This window comes from Leptosomus discolor, chromosome 12, assembly GCF_034619465.1.
Source record: "Leptosomus discolor isolate bLepDis1 chromosome 12, bLepDis1.hap2, whole genome shotgun sequence".
Classification (NCBI taxonomy): domain Eukaryota; kingdom Metazoa; phylum Chordata; class Aves; order Leptosomiformes; family Leptosomidae; genus Leptosomus; species Leptosomus discolor.
The window spans coordinates 14,792,265-14,805,872 of NC_141402.1; the positions used below are offsets into that span (position 1 = coordinate 14,792,265).

Consider the following 13,608-nt stretch of genomic DNA (forward strand, 5'->3'; position numbering starts at 1 on the left):
TTCGTGTTTCAGTGTAACTAACCTTTGTTATGACCAGTGAAAGCTGAAAACTCAAAATTTCAAAACCCTGCTGTTTGACATCCAAGGATTGATTTCTTGAAGTAAGCTTCATAATGGTTACATTGATTTGCCTGTTCTATCACCAGATCACGGGCAGAGTGGAGTCCACCTTATGGTGCCTTAAGAAGCCTTGATGTATATTGCGTTTTTCCACTAGAAAATGCCAGGCAAAAGAAAAGCTGCTCCAGTTGGTGTGGCACTACCTGCCAGGCAGAAAACACTGCACACCAGGGTGCCACGGGAAGCATGGGTTCTGGCTGTGAGCTGGGACAGAGCTCGTGGTGACAAGCCTGGTGGTTAAACACTGCACTGCCTGCAAAAGAGGGTCTGTGGTACAGAGCATCTCCCACCTGGGAGTGCTGTAGGGATTCATGGTGCTGCTCGTCACCTCTGAGCAGCATGCTGCTGTCTTCTTGCTTTGGCTTTTGTAGGCTGCCTCAGTAAAGCTAGCTTGAACACCAATGTTTCTTGGTCTCAGTGCAGGAATCAGCGTGGCTCAAAACTGAGCATTTGTCTTAAGGCTTTTCAAGTTACCATTGGATCTGAAGAGGCTGGAGTTCATATTAAAAAGCTGTGTCAGATGTTGTGTAGTAAAAATTGTAAGTCCTGTGGATCTTCTGAAAGATGGCTTCATACCCTCTTCCTGTCATCTGCATAGAACACAGCTATTCATAGTCACTACTGCTCTGTGCTCTCTTTCCAGGTGCTACTTTGGTCACATGGATGCAAGAGAAAGTGGTACAGTAGCTACAGCTTTTCCTTTGTTACTGAAGTTGCTTCATGAGCACTTTCAGCTTATTCTAAAATATTTTCTTCTGAGAAGTATCAGCAGTCCATATTAAAAATCTACCCTGGACTTAATCAGGTGATCTTTTCCATTAAGCTACATGCTATGTCCTAATGTTAGAAAAAGCTAAGAAAAGGCCTTTCTCTCTTTACTGTAATGAGATATATGGTTTTAAAATATTAATGACAAAGAAGGCAATTACTTCTTCCTAATCTAACTTACTATGGGGCTGGGAGGAGTAACTTTGGCCATTGATTCTATGCATGGCTGCTATTCCACAGGAGATGCTTTTTTGTGCTTGGCAGCAAGTTTACTTTCTGCAGCTGTCAAGTACTTGATGCAGAGAGGTTTCTTTCTACGTGCATCCCTGTGTGTACAGGTAAGGAAGATGCTTTTTTTGTTGCCTTGTTTCTCCACTGCCTTAACAGCATGAATAGAGCTCCTTTCTTTGCATTAAGATACAATCAAGTTTAAGTTCTGAGTAAATATTTGTTACTGTTTCTTCATTGCTACCTTAAGACTGTTAGAAAGTTCACCCTGTAACTAGCTCTCTGGAGCCTACAACAGAGTAGCTGCTCACATACATTATTACACAGGTGAGGTGTGAGTTAGTGTGACTGAAGAAATAGAATTGTTTGATTTAGATGGGTTCAAGTGGAGTTGCCTTTTGGAGATAAAGCCCTATAGAGACCAACAAGGAGACAGAAATAACAGTTTGTGGTTTATTTGGTGTTGGAGCTGGTACTACAGTTGGACAGTCACTGTCTTGTTGCATACAGAAACCTTAACATTTTTTAAACATGCTCAGGCCATGAACTTACAACTAGGCTGATACAATACACAAAAATAAGGTTTTCTAAAAAATATACATAAAAATTCCAAAGCACTGTTAGGAAAATACATTTGGACCTACCAAACAGTGAAATATTTAAGCTATTCAGCTGGCAGAGAAGGTTGGTCAATTGGCTTTGACAATCCTTTAACTGCAAGAAAACAGTCTTTGGTTTCACATTGTGTAATAATTAATTACTTATTGTTCTGAACCAACATTAAACAAGATGAGGAAAAGGCAAAGGGTTTTCTAGGCAGTGCTGCTTTGAGTGCTGGATTTCTGTCATACCACTTCACTGTACAAGACTGACTGGGTTATCTAGCTCTGGCTAAGAACATGGGTGTCTAAACAGGGAAAACCGTAGAATAGTTTCCTAATGCTATCTTCAGGAAACTCATTTGTTCAGATTTGAGCTTTTTGTGTGTTATAAGTTGATACATACATTGAAAGATTTGACCTACTTGGAAAGTGCAACATAAGACAAACCACTAAACCCGTTAAACTGCAGAGTGAACTGCCTGGGCAGATTTAAAACTGTAGTTCCTTCTGGATTCCCCAGAGAGTATCTGCACTCTTCCTTAATTTGTCCTCTTCCTCAGGTTTTAAGATCATCTTCACTACATCAGTGATGCCACTATTGCCCAGTACACAAGGAACACTTAGGAAGATGTCATCTTTTATTCCATGCATGCCCTGAAAAGTAGGTAAGGGTAATTTAGTTAGGTTAGAATTTGTGTATGTGTGTATTTTATAGAACATCCAATCAGGAAAACTCAACTAAATTTAGTCAAAATTAAACTAGAAAGTTATCACTGTTCTTCAGCATTCCCAAGGTTTTAGTTGTCAGACAAAAGAAGAGGCTGCTCACCTTAACAATGGTAGAAATTGGGTGCACTCTTCTCAAATTCTTCATAATAGTTTCAGCTAGATCTGCCACAGACAGGCCAATAGCCCATGATGTGTACCCCTTCAGTTTGATGACCTCATAGGCACTGCAGAGACAGAGTTGCTCATTAAAAAACAAGTACCATCAGTATTTAAAGCTTGTAAGGAGGGCTTTTGGAGGTGCCTTAATCTGGAGACAGCAGAAGCTTGACTGATTTACTGACAGGACTGAAATGAACTCATCAGTGAAGAATTCTGTTTGCATTTTACACTACTCCCTGCAGTTATACTGCAAACTTGGAAGTTAAAGCACTTCCCTAATTTAAAGTTCACTAACCATGAAAAGTTAACTCTGCCAAATCTACATTACTCCTTAAAATATTATTTCAAGTTCTATTATGTCTGCATCTTGACATTTGTTTTGTGCTGCTAGGGTATTTATGAAACTAGCTATGGATACTGCAGTTCAGAGGTACTATAGCCCTGTTTGTTCTCAGGTTGTGGGGGAAAAAAAAAAATCTGTATTTACCTGTCTACCACCTGCTTATGGACCTCCTTCCAGTGTTCCTTGTCTGCATCAGTTCCCAAATCTGGATGAAGAGCCTTCAGGGAGACACCAGCAACATTCACTCCACTCCAGACCGGTACTGAGAGTTGGACATAGGTTAATTATCTTAAGAAAACTGTTTTGTCCTCCTCAAATTAACAGTTAACTAAGATCTAGTTGGATTAATCTGCAACACATGTCACTGATTTAGATAAGACTTTAAATGTAGTATGACCTATAAGGCCAGTCTAAATTGTAGGCTGAGACCCTAGGAGCATATGAACATCTTTCTTTATATGTGATGACACAAGGTTTGAGTATACCTTTATGAGAGCACAACACCTAGGCAACATGAACTGCGATGATAGTAACTATTTTGCAAAGGTTTCTCAAAATAAGACTTCATTCCAAGTAAGTCCTCCTGAGTGTCAGGAAGCAGACGGTACTGCTAGAGAAAGCGCAGGGTAAGTAAGACAAAAGTTGCTCTTTCTCCTGTCCTCTAGACTTGCCTCTGCACTTCAATTCCTATATATAGTTCCTCAAGTAATCAAGAGATGCCAGTAAAGACAACTGAGTGACTACCAGTAGGTCTAGTGCAGATCTTTGGGAGTCCCTTGCAGAGAACTTTACCCTCTTGCTGCTTTGGTTTGTTTTTTTGGAGAGTTATGGGAACAACTTAGCCTGGAAATTTCTAGCTGCCTCAGGTTACAGTAATGACCTTTTCCAAGCAGGGTAACTCAGGTCAAATATAGATCATCTAGGGTTACTGTGTGCGGCAGATGACTTAAAGCAGGACTTGCATTCTTAAGGTGCTGCACTGCAAAGGTTTTTGAGCAGTGTTTCGCTGTAGCTTTTGGAGCTATTTGTTGCAAAGTATCAGAAAAAGTTCTGTGTAAGAGCCGGCCAGATTTCACCCTTACCACTGGAATCTCCATGCTCTCCAACAATCCAGCCATGGCAGCTCAGAGGATGGATGCCCAGTCTTTCTCCCATGAGGTGGCGGAAACGGGCAGAGTCCAGGTTGCAGCCGCTACCAATAACACGGTGTTTAGGAAAGCCACTGATCTTCCAGGCCACGTAGGTCAAGATGTCCACTGTAAGTAGAACAGGGAGGACAAAAGCACCCCTCATGAGCGGTCTGATAGCCAGGATGGTGTCTTCTGTTCACCTGTATGGATTTTATCTGCACACTGGTTAAGTGGAAGAACCTAATGCAGTGCCCATCGCCAGGCCCCGCAGCGGGATAACACAGCGACTTTCAACAGCAGAACTGAGAGGCTGTTTATGCCATGCATGCAATTTTCAGTGCCCCTTACTATATCCTATGTTAAGCATCACTTAAAAGGCAACTTGGTGTATTTCTCAGAGGACCAGCTTGCTGAGTGTGAAGAGGGAAGATGACACTTCTTCCTATGTGGTTATCTGGCACGAGCATCTTCTAAAAGCCTATGCTTGGTCATATCAGTACACCAACTCCACCTCACATTGAAAACACTATTCCCTAAGCCAAATCCTCTGGCTAAGGCAACACAAGACAAACCTGGGTTTGAGACGATAAGCAGCTTGCAGTCAGGGCTGTATTTAACGACATTGGGAATGATGAATTTGAAGATATTCACGTTGCGCTGGACCAAGTTAAGGCGGCTCTCTCCTTCTTGCTGACGGGCACCAGCAGTGACAATGACCAGCTTGGAGTGTGCAGTCACACTGTAATCTGCAGACAAAAGGCTGTGTCAAACATGACCTCTTGCTATGCACGGTTTAGAACAGGAGTTCTCAGTTCCCTTTAGGATCATTATCTAAAATTCTCAAGTTTGAGGGTGCTGAAATGCTCCTGGTAATTGTTACCCTAGACTTTGCTTCTATAGAAAGTTAAATTTTCTTTTAAGACTGTGGGCTCATCGCCACAAGTGGCAACCCTAAGGGCACATCAAAATCTTAATGTTTAGTATTGGGCAGTGGTATTCTACACTTCTTGGGCTAGCATTTGCCCTAGTCAGATTGCCACTAAACTTTAAGCTATCAGACATTTATAGCCAAGAAGTAAGCAGTAATGCATTCATGGGCTAACTGGCTGTAAAATGAAATTCTCAAAGGTGCAGGAGTACTTAAGAAATTCATCCTTCTGTACTGAGTGGTGAAATCTGGAAGAGGATTTGTAGTTGGACTGGCCTTAACAAGGATATGAAACAATGTCAGCTCAGTAATATTTCTCTAGGACCAGAAACTAAGTGAGCTTTCCTCCTAACAATTGTGAGGATAGGCTAAGTGCTAGACTTGGATGACCAGTCAGGGAGCTGAAGCGCCTACCTCCATTTGGAAATCACGAGCACATTAGAGCCAGCTACTTGCCTTTGCCAGAGACGATCTTTGGTGTTCTAAGGAAGAGGCTGCCATGCTGGAGATCTAGCATCTCTCCCCTGAGTTTGTCCTCCACAACATCAACAAGGGCAAGTTCATCAGCTAAGTCCTACAAGAGACCAAGATTTATTGCCTCTTTGCTCAAAGTACCCAATTTGTAAACTGTGAAGTTACAATTATTTTAAAAACAGTGAGCTATTTAAGCAGTTTTGCTCGTCTGTAACACTTTCCTTGTTCCTAGTGTACTTAAATTGGTCTCCTGGGATATCTACTGTTGAGTTTTTTGTATCTGCATTCTATTACAATTTAGCAGGACAATGATGAAGAATAGTTTAATAGCTGTTCATAAACACCCTATTTTATAGTTAAGAAAAGCAAGCCTGGTGTTTAACCACAGCATTTTCAGTATAATAATGCAATGCAGAGGACAGGTCATTTAGAGTGTCCACACTGCAGGGAATTATTCCACTGCACTCCCCTTCAGACAAAATGACCCCTCAGTTCTTTATCTTTTTCTGTGTTTGGAGCATTAGAGGACTCCTCTTTAGAAGGGATTCTGGAAGTCATTCAGAAGTAAATGCAGCTCTTAAGTCAAACTGATAGATAGAGCATGTTCTGTCTGATACTGGGGTAAATTTGGGTTTCCAAGAACTACGGCTATTCTCTGTCAAGAGCTTCAAGATTGCCGCTTCACTTCAGACCCAAATGAACATACAACCAAAAGTTCATCTTGTGTGCTAGCCCAATTAGTCTAGTAAGGCAGATGACTTTTTGCCCCTCTTTTAGGCCTCAGGTAGTCACAACTGTGCTGCTTCATCCTAAGCTTGACACTTACCTTCATCAGGATGCTGATAGCACAGGCCATTCCAACTGCACCCACACCAACCACACTGATCTTATTGTGGGCATGGCTCTGCTCCTGTTTGTGGACATTGTGGATGAGCTGATCCTTAAGAGACATGGTGCACTGCTGCAAGGAAAGCAACAGATTATTTGTCCAAGCTTTGGAGCAGTTACTGACACCAGAATATTTGTATTGAGCAAGATAAGACTATTCCAGGATGATAAGAAAACAAATATAAATCACATGCCTGAAACATCTGGAAGTACTGCCTGAATGCAACCAAATGATTGAAAAACTGAATTACTGATGGAAACACACTCTTTAAGTTCACTATTAGCTTTCCCTCAAATACATCCTGAGAACCATTGATTCCAGAGCTGGGTGGCACTCCACCAGCATTAGCTGAGTTCTAAATAACTATCCATATTCCACTTAGGTAAAGGAAGCCATTTTAGTACTTCTAAGCAGAGCATGGTCTGGCAATCTCCATTTACTGCCCTGAAAAACTGGTACTGTGTGCCCTGAAGCCTTTCCAGAGCTGAAGCTGTACAACGCTTAGGCAAGCCCTTCTTAAGCACAGTGTCATCCTCAAAGTCAACTTTATGGGTTTATTTTAAAGAGAAACTGCATAGTTTTGCAGTAAGATGTCTAGAGTCTGGCGTTACTATCTCTCCCACCCTCCGTTTTTTTTTAGCTATCAGGTAGCCTGGTTATACGGGTTCTCATCCAACAGCTGTAGGTGTGCTGAAATGGCACGATGATGATGGGGTTTTGTGCTTTCACCCCAGGGTCCCCGCAGAAGCCGGCACCGTGCTTCCAGGTGGTGCAGGGCCGGCAGCAGCACAGCTCTGCCTTGCCTGGAGAGCCCGAGGCAGGGGCAGCCTCGCAGAGGGGGGCAAGTACAGACACAACGCGACTCTGGAGGTAGCACTGAACAGGCGGGAACTCGTTCAGGGCAGGCAAGGCCAGGCAGCGCTGGCACAGCAGGTAAGGACTGGGAGGTCGGGGTGGGGGGGATGGGACAGGAAGCCAGCAGTGCCCATATTTAGGAAAAGTTAACCAAAATAGGTCAGTCTTCACTTGCAGCAGTCTCCTCAAGCATGGCCCAGCACAACGCGCTCCCTCCATGTGCCAAGTTCTCCCTTTACACCCCAAGCACGCAGGGCTGGTGAGGAGCACCCACTCAAGCATTTCTCGGTGCCGCTTAACACGCGCAATTTTCGGTTTTGAGGTCGCTGTTCCCCTGAAAGCGTCAGGTTAAGGGAGAACCGGGAGCCGAGGCGCTATACCAACGCCCCATTCCAAACGCAACCCTCCCAGCCCCTTGCGGGGTCGCTCCCAGACCCCTGTCCCCGCGGCCACACGCACTCTCACCGCCGATTAGGGGCAGCAAATGAATCGGCGCAGGCTAAAGGGTGGGGTGGGGGTGGCGGGGCAATGCAGCGCCCAGGGCTCGGCAGGCGGGCGGTGCTGTGGAAATTACGCCGGTTGCACAAGATCGCCGAGTAGGGCGCGGTGCCTCCCCACGCCGCACCCAGCGTGGCGCCGGGATGAGGGCCCTGCGGCCGGGGGGGGACGGGACGGGGGGACTCGGTCGAGCAGGCGGCGCTGGGCGCCGCCTGCTCGACCGAGTCCCCCCGTCCCCCCCTGGAGAGCTTGCGGCCATCAGCGCCCGCGTTCCCCCCGCTTTCCCCCTCAGCAACCCCCTTAACCCGCCAAAGCACCTACCGAGCGTCCTCAGGCGACTGCGGCTGTAGTGGCGGGGCGGGTAGGCGGCCGCCGCCTTAAGTAGGGGCCGGGCGTCTGACGTGAGGCGGGCGGGCCGACAGCGGTGGAGACGTGCCCGCCGACACGTCGGGGTGGAGAGGAGGGGGAAGCTGTACCGGGGAAGGGGAAGGGAAAGGGAAAGGCGGGGCGGTGAGGAGGACGGTAACGCTCGGCCCGTAGCGGTGGGCGCCGTGAGGGGAGCGGAGGCAGAGCTCAGCCCCGCCGCGGGCCCGTCTCCCGGCGGGAGGGTGGTGAGCGGGTGTCGTCGGGGCAGGTTTCCCTCTTTGTGTTATTAAGCCAGACGGGTGAAAGTGATTTAAAACGTCGCTTCCCGAGGGCAGGGAAGGTTCCGGAGAGTTAAAGGCGTTCCCGCCCTCGTTTGCCGGCCGTACCGTCGCCGCCCGGGCAGTGCCCGCTCCGGGGAGCCGTGGCCGGCAGCGGCCCCGCAGCCAGCCCTGGGCTCCTCCTCGGCGCCACAAGGCGGTTGGGTTTACGGCCGTAGTGGCGGGTGGAGCTTCTTGTCTGGTGGCTAGAAACCTGCTTCTAATTTCCGTCCTAATCTATAGATGTTCGATGTTCTGTTACGGACGTCCTTCCCTGGCGTTTACTTCCCCTTTCCCTGCATTTACATATCCAATTCCCACTCATTTCTTGTTTTGTTACGTTACATAAGCTAAACCCTTTCCGTCTGGCACGATGCAAGCTGTGCTCTGGTCACTGGGATGGCCTTTCTGCGGGACTCTTCCAGTTTGAATGCTTTGCTCTTGAGAGAGGCTGCTGTGTGGAGCATTTCGGACAGTCATCCCAGTGATGCCTCGAACAGGGAACACCAACGTTTTCCTGTCGTTGCTGGAAATACCACGGCTGGGCTCACACTTGGCTTTTTCACAGTCATGCCACGCTGTCAGCTCCCTGTCACCCTGTGGTTGGTTAGTAAAGCCAAGTCCTTTTCCTCTTCGCTTATTTCTTGCTGAGATACTAATAAAGAGCAAGAAAATATTTTTATTGTTTCCTGGAGGCCTGAAGTTTCAATTTTATACTATGTTACAGGGTTGTCCCACAAAACTGGCTTTTAGTAAACCCATGCTACCTTTTATCCCTCTATTCATTGAATTTCATGTTTGTAGTTAAACTTGCCTTCACAAGTTTTCCTGAACTGCAGAGATACCAAAAGCACAGGTCCAAGCCTCTTCCACCATGGCTCACTTCTCAAATACTTGCTGTTCTCTGGTCCTGTGGCAATGCCTGCAAGTCAGTAAATTTACTTAAAATCTTTGCACCTGGATTTGTGGTTTACTGTATGTTGGGATTCTGGGATTGAGAATGTCTGGTTCCTCCAGTTGGAGCACACTAGACTCTCTGAGTTTGGCTCACCAGCTGGCTGTGTTCATTTATTGTCTTGTATCCGTTTCTCCCTTCTACCCTTCCTCTTAGGCATCATGGCTTTACCCCATGGATTAACATGTTCATCCTTAATGAAAATCAGGGAAGCATTCATTTAATCTTGTGTGAGTAGCTGGGCTGCCTTTAATTTCCCATTCTTTTTACAGTGATCCTTTTTTTCTTCCTTTTTTTTTGGTTTTTTTTTTTTGATTTCTTGTAGCTGCAATACCTTTGTGATGTTTGTCTTAGTTTCCTTTTGGGATTCTAACTCTAGCTGATTTTTGGCAGTATCTACGCGCAGCTTCTTGGATGTACTTGACTTGGTTTTCGAGGTGCTTATCTTGCTGCGGCAGAAAGCCTTCCTTACTCATTAACCCCTTTGTCTTCCTCTGCCTGCAGCAGCCTTTCCCTCTCTGTTTTGTCTGGGATGTGTCTTCTCTCTTCTAAAGTCACTTTATCTAGTTTACCTCTTAGTCACTAGAGTTAGCCATATGACAGATGAGGAGGTTGTCAGGGAGTTCCGGATCGCCACGTGACTCATCCCACTCCCAGTACGTGCAAGCATAAAACATAGCCCTCGGTCATGCCAGACCAGAGCAGATGGTATGAAGACGGGTGTATCTCATCACACCTAAGGCTTGTACTCGTCTACCAAACTGCTTTAAAACTGAAGGAATTTGCTGCTGCTGCTCAAGGCATGCTGATGCCTTATCACAGACCATCCCAGTAACAATTCCCTTCTGGTGTGGTGGTCTGACAGGAATGGTAGCCCAAAGCCTCATCATTTCTTTGACAGTCCATAGGCAAAACAAAAAAAAACCCCAAAAACCACAGGTGAGAAAACATCTAAAAATGCTTGAAACATAGAATAAGGAGATTTGATTGAAACAAGCCAGAAAATTTTGGTTCTTATTAGACCAAATGTGGTCTTGGTTCTTTGGTTCTTAGAAAACCAACACTTCTACCAAAGGAGGTTAAATATAGTGACCTGCCGGTTGCAAAACTGGATGTGCTTTGTTCCTTGCTGCTGCTTGAGGAGTGAGGGATGCTTCTGAGTTGTGTCATGTGAGAGGAGACCGGTAGCTAAGGAAGGGAAGCTAGATGCTGAGTAGGCCTAATGCTGCGTGAATGCCGAATAAAAGGAAACGATATAATGTAGTTCTGTCGTTCTGCGTTATGCTGGGTTCGCTGAGTATGTTGTTCAATCAGAAGTCTCAAGGATGGATTAGGAAGTTTAGTTCTGCATCCCAGGAATCTGTATTTACAGTGGCTTTATATGAATGGGACTAAACATCTCATCCAGAGTTTGGGTTCCAGACATCTGGCAGAACAGAACATGAACATTTGACAGGAATGAAGATGAAGAAGAAATATTTTCTCCATATAAAAATGTTTACTTCAGAAGAGTTTAAGTGTAAGATAAGAGGCTTCTAAGACAAGACTGGCTGGATAGATTAATGAGTATTTTAAAAATATGTCACTAATGTAGAGCAATGGTATTTTACTACTGTCACGCTGATACCAAGGCTCCTGAGAAAAGAATGTTGTTATTACAAGATTGTTCTTATCCTGTAGTTCAGATAAAGTAAAACTGGACATGGTTTTCAGGGTATAAGTTCCAATAAAATCTTCACTTGCTCGTGTTTGTGTTGCTTGTTACTGAGAACAGAACTAAGACCAAATCTCTGTTATTTATAACATAAAGCATCAACTGTCTTTAACTGTCTGGTGCCTATTCAGATACCAGAGGTCCTACCTTTAGTAGAGTCGGCCAAAGCAAGCTGCCTAGGATGTTTCAAAACCATCCTGGTCCCAACATGTCCTCGAGGACGATAAGCAGATCAGAAGCCTCAATTTGTTAAAAAAGAAGTGTCAGCTTTTAATCTGCCAGTGTTAATTCACCTGGGTTACAAAACTGAGAAGGCGGCTGCAACTGCCAAACTTTTCCTTTTATGTGTCCTTTGTGATCTTAGTAGCAGCAGTAGATGCTCAGGAGGAAAGCAGCCATCTGGCATGATTGACATTGATTTTCTGCCTGAGAGAGCTTCAATCAGGGGAGGCTCAGAACAACACAAACAGAACGGGGTGAGCAAATTAAGGGCATTTTTCTTGCACTTGGAAGGTGGAGGCCAGGTTTGTCTCGATTTCTTTTAAGTGATTGACTTTCATTGTAGGGATGGGGCCGATTTTCCATTGCTTGTATGCATAAGGGTTTTCATTCTTCCCGTCCTTTTTCCACTGCTGCCTTTCATCGCAGTAGCAGAGGTGGTGTTGATAGAGTGATGGGCATGTTTGAAATGTGACAGGGTCTCTCCGGGGAAGCTTGGCCCTTCCTCAGCCTGCTTGACCTCTTTTCCTATTAGCTTTCACAGATTAGACATGAAAAATAAAGCAATAGAAGTTGCTAAATGTGGAAATATTTATATTGTTATTCCAGGAGTTACAAGCAGAGCCTTTCCACTGGCCTCAAGTGTCATTTGATCCAGCTTTGGTTGGCAACAGAAGGAAACAATGTCACATTCTTATTAAACAGTGTGTTTGTCTTTAAACTGTGACATACCAATTAAACCTGTATCACAAAAATAAAAGTCCAGAGACAGTTATACAAGGTGAATTCAATGTGTGCATCTTGCTATTTTCAGTTAAACATTTACACAGTGTTAGTAAATTTATCTCCATTTTGCTAATATGCAAGAGGTTTTACGTGGTGATATTTAATTTCTACACTTGCCATTTGCTCAGGTCCTGGCTCATGACAGACTAAGTCAAATCTGATGGGGTGAATAATGACACCAAACCATGACCTGTGCATATGTGCTGTATGAGCTACAGCTCGGCTAAGAGGTTAGCAGTAACCCAAAGCCACCATCGATGCTGACTGGCCCTGGAAAGGTCAATGGAATCCCTCTGCTCTACCTGAGATTGGAGGTCTAATTTGCCCCTAAAAATCCTAAGTGTTATTCCCAGCATGATCAGTCCCACTTTTGCTCTGGCGTCATCAAGAACTTTGCTTTCATATGATGTCAGTGTGCGAGGGAAAGATCTGGCACTGGGCATAGCTGCATCATGTTCCAGTCCTGTCTTTCTCTTTGATTTATTCTGAGGCCTGAACAACTTCCTCCAGCTTAAACGGCTTCATTTCTCCTTTGTAAAATGGAAGGGGTCTTATTCTATCATTCTGATGGTGGTACTGTAGGGATTAGTTTATTATGAAACACTTCAGCTTCGTAAAACAAAATTAAAATGGTTCTTTACCTAAATCAGAGAGGCCTGGACCTCAAAATGGAGTAGCCTGGCACCAGAAGTTTGGTATACTCTGCTAAACTGCCAACATCAGAAAAGGTCCCAGCGCCAGAATTCTTGCAATTTCTAAATACTTACCAGGGTAAGATACAGGAAGTTGGTTCATACTCCATAAAAATGTGTATTTTGTGTTCTTCAAACCCAGACAGTATAGCCTCATCAAACCTGAACTGATCTAAGAAAACAAAAAGCTAAAAGATGAGTTTCACCTCGGCTTGTACTAACAGGTATCTCTGCACATAATTGATTAGCCATGGTCCATACACCTCGGGGTCCCTCTCCTTGGCTGCTCCCATGCATGCATGTTGTGGAAGGGACGCTGGTATCGCACAGCTGCAGTGCTGCTGCTGCATCGCACCCTCTTTTCCTTTGCACAGTCATGGTGGAGGAGGGGCTAGCTGATGCAATTCTCGTTTCCGGGCATTCATACACACGTGTTTCTACAACCTGCTTTTAAATGTGCACCAGGGTAATATATGCATGGAGACCTGCGTGAATAATTGTCAATTTCTGAAGATCCCAGACTTCCACAATGCCCTTTGGTCAGATGTGTGGTTTTGATTGCAAGCTGTTTTCTAGCTGACATGTTTCAATATGCAGAACTTCCAAGTTACACAAATTTTTCTTTTCCCCTTAAAAGGTTGGTTATGTTTGCAAGTACAACAGCAATGGATTATGCAGTCAGTATAAAGCTAGATAAAACTGAATTTCTTGCAATAGCTTCCTAAATCACTCTAGGTAGCTGGACTAAGCAGAATGCGTGATTTTTGTCTTGCTTCTCTGAGGAAATTAACTTACCCATGGAAGCATGAGTCACTGTGCAGGATTCTCCAAGCCAA

At 44.8% G+C, this 13,608-nt stretch overlaps 1 protein-coding gene across 1 annotated transcript; it reads right to left on the minus strand.

Annotated features, from left to right (window-relative positions):
- Positions 1 to 2,170: 2,170 nt before the first annotated feature.
- LOC104341218 (L-lactate dehydrogenase A chain) lies at positions 2,171 to 8,068 on the minus strand. Its single transcript, XM_086472290.1, has 8 exons — positions 8,045 to 8,068; positions 6,308 to 6,442; positions 5,464 to 5,581; positions 4,652 to 4,825; positions 4,032 to 4,205; positions 3,094 to 3,211; positions 2,548 to 2,671; positions 2,171 to 2,372 (listed from the first exon to the last, which is right to left on the minus strand). The coding sequence occupies exons 2-8, from the start codon at positions 6,431 to 6,433 to the stop codon at positions 2,208 to 2,210; spliced, it is 999 nt and encodes a 332-aa protein (XP_086328416.1). The 5' UTR covers positions 6,434 to 6,442; positions 8,045 to 8,068; the 3' UTR covers positions 2,171 to 2,207.
- Between the last annotated feature and the right edge of the window lie 5,540 nt (positions 8,069 to 13,608).

Coding starts and splice junctions, on each gene's coding strand:
- LOC104341218 (XM_086472290.1), bottom strand. CDS start 6,433: ATGTCTCTTAAGGATCAGCTCATCCACAATGTCCACAAACAGGAGCAG. Junction 3,212..4,031: donor AGAGCATGGAGATTCCAGTG/GTAAGGGTGAAA, acceptor TCCAACTCTCAG/TACCGGTCTGGAGTGGAGTG. Junction 2,373..2,547: donor CAATTTCTACCATTGTTAAG/GTGAGCAGCCTC, acceptor CCTACTTTTCAG/GGCATGCATGGAATAAAAGA.